Source organism: Arachis hypogaea, chromosome 2, assembly GCF_003086295.3.
Source record: "Arachis hypogaea cultivar Tifrunner chromosome 2, arahy.Tifrunner.gnm2.J5K5, whole genome shotgun sequence".
Classification (NCBI taxonomy): Eukaryota; Viridiplantae; Streptophyta; class Magnoliopsida; order Fabales; family Fabaceae; genus Arachis; species Arachis hypogaea.
The window spans coordinates 29,096,740-29,105,646 of record NC_092037.1 but is presented as its reverse complement, the minus strand read 5'-3'; the positions used below and the strand labels follow the sequence as shown (position 1 = coordinate 29,105,646).

Sequence of the window (8,907 nt, the reverse complement as noted above, 5' to 3'; positions counted from 1 at the left end):
ACTAATAAAGTTAATTTAATTTGATCGATATATAAAAGGAGGTAAGCATTAAAGTGGTCTCTGAAGTTGTCCTCGAGGATCAAAGTAATCCCTGAACTTAAAAATTTGTCTAGATCGTCCCTGAACTTGATCTTCGGTACTCATAGTGGTCCTTCCAGTTAATTTCGTCCAGCTGGCGCAACCGGAAAGCTGACCTGGCGTCGTTGGTGACACGTTTGCAGCCCAACGGCTAGCTGACATGGCCAAGTAAACGCTTTGGAGTCAATTTGGTCCCTAATTTTAGTTTAAAAACCCTAACCCCTAATTTGACTCTGTTCTCCTTTCTTCTCCATCGCACACGCTGTTCTTGTCTACTATCCGTTCATCTCCATCACACCAGAGGTAAGTCTTCAGTGTTGTCTTCATCTTCGAACAGCAGACGTTATGGCTAGCGCAATCTATGCAGCTGGGAGCTCCAACATCCCAAGATCATTTGGAAGCATCATGAGGAGAATGAATAGAAACAGATATGCGCGTCTGCCAGAATGGTGTGCATGCGGGTCGAGACTAGTGCTGCGATGGTCAGCGACGGAATCTAATCTAGGGAGAGCGTTCGTAAGTTGCCCAAACTACAATGTAAGTGCTTGATTATGTTCTTTGTTGTAAATCGGGAGGTAAAGTTGGTTGATTCACTTTCCTGGGTTTAGACTACAGGTAAGAGGTGGTGTGGGTTGTTTCTTTGGGTGGACAAAATTCTGGAAGAAGATACGGTGACATGTGATGGTAGAACAAGCCCTTCAAATGACAACGAAGAATGGAAGATGAAGATTTCTTGGAAACTTGGAAGACTAGAGTCTGAAGTTAGAGTTCTGAAAATGGGGGGGATTTTCTTGTTTACATGTATACTGCTGCTTCTGGTTACAGTTGTTGTGCTTATCTTAAGGTTGGATAGGCAGCAGAGTCAATTGTATTTAGCCAAAAACTAAGTGACATGTGATATGCATATGTTGTTCTGTTCATGTAATTGCACTTGTAATTTTGGTTGAAATTACTGCAGATTAAACTATTTCACATGACTGTCCAAGAGTAATTTGGAATCTGAATAAAGTAGAGGTTATATGTAAATAATTGTTCCTGCAGTACTAATGGAATCCTTTAATTTTTTTAATCGTAATGGCATATCAGAGAACAACAAAAAAATATGGCATAGCTCAAGTTCAATGAGGTCATAATCCATAATCATATATTAATGCAGAAAACATATACAAAATAGGCAAGGAAGAGCCAGGGCAATATTCTGCAAGTATATCAGAAGTTCTCAACATACTGAGAACACAAGTTTTGAACAAAAAAATTCCCAACACTTGGGTTCTAAATACAGAAAGCACACTGCTTCATCAAAATAGTTAAACAAAATAATGCAGCACAAGCATGCACACATGGCCTAAAGAACATTATCACAAGTCCAAAAATTACCAATATTAAGCCAACAGTCAAGAAAAAAAAATTACAAAGCAAGAAACAAGTAAAGGTATATCACCACTCAATTGCCAAAAACCACATGTGCAGAGCCTCTTCCCAGATCAACAACCATGTTAGTCGGCCACCCGTGAACCTCGAATTTCTCGTACTCAGAGTCACCAGACCACATCGGGACCCAACTCTTTGACTCCTTCCTTATTTTTTCCAATCTGCTTCGCTGTATAGGTGGTAGAATACCAGTGTTGGAATTAAGCTTCACTTTGTTCCTAGCGATTGACCTCATTGCATATAGTCTGACTTCCTCTAACAGTGTAATGATAGGTTTGGCTCTAGCTTCTTTGATCCTTGAGTTGAAGACTTCACAAGCATTGTTGCAGATATTGTCTATTTTAGGTGCGTTGCTGAATAAAGCTCGTCTCCAAGAGTCTCTATGCCACTTGTTCAAATACTCCCAAGCTTCCTTGTTAACCCTCTCAATCTTTTTTATACTTTCTAGGAACCCATCTTGGCTGGTGCACCTTGCACACTCCCATAGCAACCCTCTCAGCTGGAGATCTTTCCACAGCTTATTGAAGTTCTTCCATAAGTGCCACACACAGAATCTGTGAAAGACACCTGGAAAAACCTCCTTAACAGCATGGATTAGGCCCTGAGTTTAAAAAAGAAAATAGTGACATACAAGTTATCGAGCATCAAACTGATCCCTTTAGTTATATAAGTGACGTCAATTTTGTCCCTTAAGTTTTATAAGTGACATCAACTTAGTCCCTTCAGTTTTATAAGTGACAGAAATTTAGTCCCTGTTCGTTGAATTACATATCAGTTCAATATATATATACCAGTTCATGGAGCAGTAGTCCATCTATTTAGGCAAAGCATTGGTTAATTACAAACACAGCAGTTTAGCAGTTCAGCATATATAAAACGAAATTATACAACAACAAAACAACATATATCAGAGCAGCCTATACAAATTATATCAGAGCAGCCTATACAAATTATACAAACTATGCAATTACTCATGCTAATATCAGAGCAGCCTATACAAATTATATCACAACAGCTTATACAAATTATACAAATTATGCAATTACTCATGCTAATATCACAGTAGCCTATAGAAATTAAACAAATTATGCAATTACTCATGCTAATAAAAGAGCAGCCTATACATATTATACAACAACAAAACAACAAAAACATGGATAAAACGTACCTTCTGCATATCTGAAATGAAACAGAGCTTGTTTTGCTTATAATCTCCCAAATCTTGATAAAGTAATTCCAAGAACCACCTCCAGTTTTCAGTATTTTCAACAGGGACAATTGCATATGCAATCACATATATGTGATTGTTTGCATCTTGTCCAATTGCAGACAAGATCTGGCCACCATGCTGGGTCTTCAGAAAAGCTCCATCCAAGCCTGTGAGCGGTCTACAGCCAGCCAGAAATCCCTTCTTATAAGCATCCAAGCAAATGTACATATTTTCAAATATTGGTTCATCATCAAGGTTGGGCTGAGGGATAACTCCAATTGTGACAGTAGAGCCTGGGTTACTCCTAAGCAGTGTTAGCCCATAATCCCTTACCATCCCATACTGGGCAGCAGCATCACCATACACAACAGCCCTAGCATCTCCTAAGGCCTTAGTCAGTGAACACTTGCTTAGTTCCAAGTCACATTTTGTCTTAAAATACTGAGCAGCCTCACAGTGTCTTAAGTTAGGATATTTTCGTAGCTTCTTCACCAATTTCCTGGCCAGCCACTTCCTATTAGCCAATCTATTTTTGGTTTCCCTTGCACAACTGTGATCATCATTGAACGTCTTGATCTGCCAGTAATTGTTCTCAGTGTTGTTAGCAGCATAGACAAGCCATCCACAGTTCTCATCCTTACACACTGCTCTCATCCTTACATTATCATTTTTTTAAACCAAATCCTCTGGCCCTCCTTTATACAATATTCATGCACAGCCTCTTTGAATTCCATATTTGTAGTAAATGTCATTCCAACAGCAAGCCTAAGCTCCCCAAACCTACCTCCATCTCTGAACACAGGGAAAACCTCATCCGAATCAACCTCTTCCAATTCATCCTCAGAGTTTGGAGGAGTCTTCAGTTCTTCTGAGTGCCATAAGTCTCCACCATCAGATTCCTCATAACCTTCATCTTGGGCATCATCATATGTTCCCATGGACCCAAACCTAGGAATTGGTCCAAAAAAACGTGCATCATCCTCAGAGCTTGAATCAGCACACACGGGACCATCATCCTCAACCATTATAGCCCTCTTTTGTTTAGAATTTTTCTTAGCTATCCTGGTTCTCTCCTTCACATTTGTCTTTTTCTTTCCTGTTGATCTCTCTACACCCACATATTCCTCACTAGACACTACATCACCATCAGACCGATATTGTTTATCCTCCTCACTACCAACACTGCCTTCACTATTTGAGGAATCCTCTGAGCTAGACAATGCCACATGTTCTGTTTGGGGCTATTTTTCCTTACCAATACTTCTTACACTAATTCCACTGGCAGCTGCTCTTGTTAATGGCCTCCTTCCATATGATTTTGGTGCTGCAGATTTTACATTCCTAGTCCCTCTCCTTGGTACAGCAGACTTCTTGGTCTCTTTTGATTTCGACCATGGTTTAGGCATTTCAGTGGGTAGCGACATTTTTTTGGGTGGATTTTTCAGCTTGGTTTTATTGGGTTGAGTCACTGTTTTTGGAGGTGGATTGGGGTTGGACATAGGAGTTGCAGTGGGGTGGGATTGTATTTTTTTTGCTGGTTTACTAACAGTAATTGAAATAGGTTAGAGCTTTGTAGTTGAGTCTGATTTTTCGATGGGAATAGTGGTGTCATTTGGCGCACAGGTTGGAGTAGATGCTGCTGTGGTGGAAATTGGCTCGACATTATCATTGGTGGTGGGAATTGGCTCGGCATTATCATTAGTGGTGGGGTTTGGGGTGGGATTCAAATCCTGTATCACCAAGACCTCCTTCCCTTTAAATGAAATTGCCTCTGCTTCCTCAATGTACAGAGGTTCTGAGACTCCATGTTCATAGTAAACATGAACAACCCCCTTGTTCTGCTGACCAAGATAGCACATCTTCAACAGCTCCTTGTCATTTGTTAAAGCCCTTAGACCCTTTTGCAATGGCTTATTAGGAATCAGCCACCATGTTTGAGTGACCTTGTCATATCCGAGATCCTTGTGGTAGTCTCGGACAAAGAAGACGTCCAGTTTATCTGTATCAACTCCTGGCAACTCAAAGACATCTCCACCATTGTAAGTCACACCTCCATCAACATCTGTGATGAATGATCTTCCATGGTGAAAAAGTATGGTAATCAAATCATCACCCATCTGCAATTTAAAATTTTTTTTATCTTATATCAGCCTTCCTAAACTTCAACCACATTACCAACTTACTAACTCCATAATTAAAACTGTAACAGCAGTAAACCCTTGGACAAAAAAACAAGTTTTCGTCTTAACAAAAACCCCCTTAGTTAGCCTAACCACTAAGAAACCTCCTCCTGATCAAACCCTAGCCAATACTCCAAAACACAAGCATGCATTCCGACATAAAACACTCCAACAAAACGTTTTTTCTCCTTGTGAAGAATAGATTAACAACAAAATTCAAAAAATAGAGCTTCACCACACATTTAAATCTTTTTTTGCGTACCTTTATCAGAAAAACCCATCTTCACAACTCTCTGTCTGCTGCAGATGATGAAGGCGATCATCTGGAGTTTAGGTTCTCCATCGAAATACGCTCTGGTGACTGCAATAGCACTAGCACCAGTGAAGAGGGTAACGGAGAAGAAGAGAGCTCTGCTTTGTGTTGTGTTTGTGTGTTTGAGTGTGGGAGACGAGACGTTAGTGTAACGTTGAGGGAGGGGTTTTTTTTCCCATAAAACGACGACGTTTTATGTCTTTTTGGCGCCACACCAAAAACGACGTCGTTTTGGGCTGCTAACGTGTCACTAACGATGCCAGGTCAACTTTTCGGTTGCGCCAGCTGGACGAAATTCACCAGAAGGACCACTATCAGTACCGGAGATCAAGTTCAGGGACGATCTAGACAAATTTTTAAGTTCAGGGATTACTTTGATCCTCGAGAACAACTTCAGAGACTACTTTAATGCTTATCTCTATATAAAAGATAGTTATATGATCTTTTAGAAAAACTTATTTTGTGGTCTTTGATACGATAGAAATTACATAATTAGTTAAAAAATTAAAAACTCGGTATTTATTCTCATTCAAGTACTTATAAAACACTAAAAGTTAAACACTAGACCTAGTAGTCAAAGAATAAAATAGTATAAGTTACAAATCCTGTAATATATTAATGTGTGAAATATATATGTATTTGTGTGTGTGGATGGTTTTTTTTTATATAATGTCATATTATATATTTTTTGTTATTTTAAATCTATAATTTACTTGACAATCAATGTAATTTACTTAGTCAGCAGCAGGAGTATTTGTGTTTTATTATGATAACTATGTTGTAAGAGCATATTCGTTGGATTTGGATCCTCTAAAGTTTGAATTTTACTTTAGAGAATAAAGTGTGATCTTCTGCTTTTGATTAGTTTCTCTTTCATATTTATTTTTGGTCCCAGCTATAAAATAAATGATGAGAGATTACACTTTTCTCTCTAAAGTGAAATTCAAACTTTAAAAGATCCAAATCCATATTTGTTTAATAAATATTGATATCTTTATCTTTTGTAAAATTAATATTTTAGTTTATGAACTAATTTAATTGGTGTATCTATATTAAAAATAATTTTTTATTTATTATTTAAATTTAAATTCAAAACATTTTAATTTTAAAAATTGAACAATTTTACATTATATCAGTCATTACTGTCTTTTATATTATTTTGGACGTATTTATTTTAAATCAATAATTTTTATGATTTAAAAGACATCATTAAATATTAGTCAATAGATTATTGTTTTAATTTTTTAAATTCTTTTATTATATTATCTCAAAAATAAGTTTAATAAAAAAATATATAAAAAAGACGCACATAAAAATTATAATTTCATACTATTAGTCAATATTTTTTTAGTTAGATCATAATAGCAATAATTTTTTATAATAAGGTAACATCTTGCTTTTCGTGTTAGAGTCGCATATACGAATTTTACGTTTTGTTTGCATAATATTTATGTTAAGTTTTTCTGTGATCTTTAAATAAAATGAATAATAATATAATATTGACATTATGTTATTATTTAATTTTATTTGACGAAAGACGGTCATTTATATTGAGTCCGATAAATTTAAAAAGCTCAGCTTTATAAATATCATTTACGTTAGTAATTTATCCAATTTTTATTCTAATTAAATACCATAATTATTTAAATTTTTACCATACTCAATTACTTTAATTACAAATACTTGAATGAGAATAAATACTGATTTTTTAATTTTTCTTCAATTAATTATGTGATTTCCATCGTATCAAAAACCAGGAAATAAGTTCTCGCAGAAGATCATATAACTATCTTTCATATATCAAATTAAATTAAATTCATTGGCTCAATAAATAGTGGGACGTATACATAACTACGTTCACAATATAATTATTAATTAAGTATCAAATATTATTGACATTTATTTAAAAAAAGACAAAATTATTTAACCTTGCTATTTAATATTTACTCTAAACTAATTAAGATTGTTACTCACTTATTATAATGATAAATAATAGATATTTTTGGAATTGTTCCCTTAGCATATGTTGATTGATATTGTTATTGGTTTATGTTGATTGATATTTGCTGGTTGTTGTTGCTTTGTTAGAATGGATTGCTAGTTAAGATGTTTTGAAAAATTGTTTCAAATTTTAGAATATTTTGAGAATTAGAATGCTTTGTTAGGATGCTATAAAAGTTAGAATACTTCGAAAGTTAGAAAATAAGATAGAATAAAGTTAGAATACTTCGAAAAGAAAATAAGATAGAATAAAGTTAGAATATTTTGATAGTCTAATTTAACTATTTTAAAACTACAACATATGTAATTTTCTTTTTTTATTTACGAAATTAAACCACTTTTTAAATTATTTGTTTTTTGTTCATTTTCTTCTTATGTTTTTATTTATTTGCGTTTGTAGAGGGCTGGCTTCCACCGAATCTCCCAGGGCTACCCAATCATCGCCCTCTACCTCGACCACCCGATCGACCCCTATGATATCACAGGGGGTTTGTTGGACCAGCAATTTATTATGGTCCCAAATCCTAATTGGGTGCCTCCTTTAGCTACACGCTCCTGCGACCCCATCAACAGAATCTGCGGTGGGTGATACCTCCAATGCCCCCAAGCAGGATGTGCCTCCACCACCACCTATCATCGAAATGAAGATTTGGCCCGATGGCAAGCAGTCGTGAGTTCAACTTTTTAATATTAAGTTTGATTTATGTCAACCTTGTTCATCTTAATTTTGTCTGCTCAATGTGTTTCTGAATGTTTGGTTTTTTCTCTAACAGGTTTGTACCAAACCCATTGTGTACACACAGGAGATTACAGAGGTTTTTAAGTCAATCTATGACCAAGCATGACTGACCGACACGCTGATCCTAACTGATGTGAGAGAGCAGTGATTTCAAAAGTGGGCGGTAAGAACCCAATTTCGCTTGAATTACTTAATTCTATATAAATTGTATTTTATTCCAACTAACAAATATTGGTGAATTACTTTGTGCAGTAGAAGTTCATATGGGATGCAAAATATGACGTCATCTTCAGGAAGACCTTTGACCACTGCGTCGCTAAGCAGTTTCAGCAAATGATGCGTGACGTTCATCAGTGTAAAGACCACCTGACAAACTAGATCCTTCTGAACATCCTGCATGAGTTGGAGGCTTACTTCAGACATAACAATGGGTTCAAGCACCGCCACCTGACGAACGTCGCTAGCTGGGCTTCATCCGGTCGTCCAGGTATACGGGTGGGTCGGTGACCTTCATAAAGATGAAGACCAGACTGGTATGAATGTTGGTTTAATTTATTGTTTTAGTAGTTACTTGAATTAGTTTTAGTGGATTTAGGTGGTTAGTATAAGTTAAAATAGGTTATATTAGGCTTTGAGATTACTGGAAAATAATGTTGGATTATTAAACTGTTTGCTAATTCCTACTTTTGAAATTGTTTGAAAAATGCTTGACTGGGAAAATAATGATTGATGATTGGTTTGGATGGAACCCTTCAAGGGTGGATAATCCGAATTTTAGGGGCGACTTTGCTGAAATTTTTATAAGATTTTCAATAAAATCGAAAAAATTAAAATTATATTTTTGACTTTCGAATTAAGATTTCCTGCTTCATATGTACTTGTCTGTCATTATTTAATTTGTTCGTTTATTTCATTGTTTGGCTGATATATGTTAATTTGTAGTCTAAGTCTTTAG

The 8,907-nt window shown here is 35.8% G+C and overlaps 1 protein-coding gene across 1 annotated transcript; it reads right to left on the bottom strand.

Annotated features, from left to right (window-relative positions):
* Window positions 1-1,522: 1,522 nt before the first annotated feature.
* Window positions 1,523-3,373, bottom strand: LOC140176911 (uncharacterized). The gene is made up of 2 exons (XM_072208478.1): window positions 2,678-3,373; window positions 1,523-2,110 (listed from the first exon to the last, which is right to left on the bottom strand). Exons 1-2 carry the CDS (start codon window positions 3,371-3,373, stop codon window positions 1,523-1,525), a joined length of 1,284 nt encoding a protein of 427 aa, XP_072064579.1.
* Window positions 3,374-8,907: the final 5,534 nt, after the last annotated feature.

What these genes read in the sequence shown, in the direction of transcription:
- LOC140176911 (XM_072208478.1), bottom strand. Translation starts at nt 3,373, where the DNA reads ATGAGAGCAGTGTGTAAGGATGAGAACTGTGGATGGCTTGTCTATGCT. An exon ending in TCATTTCAGATATGCAGAAG is followed by an intron (nt 2,111 to 2,677) that starts GTACGTTTTATC and finishes TTTTAAACTCAG; the next exon opens with GGCCTAATCCATGCTGTTAA.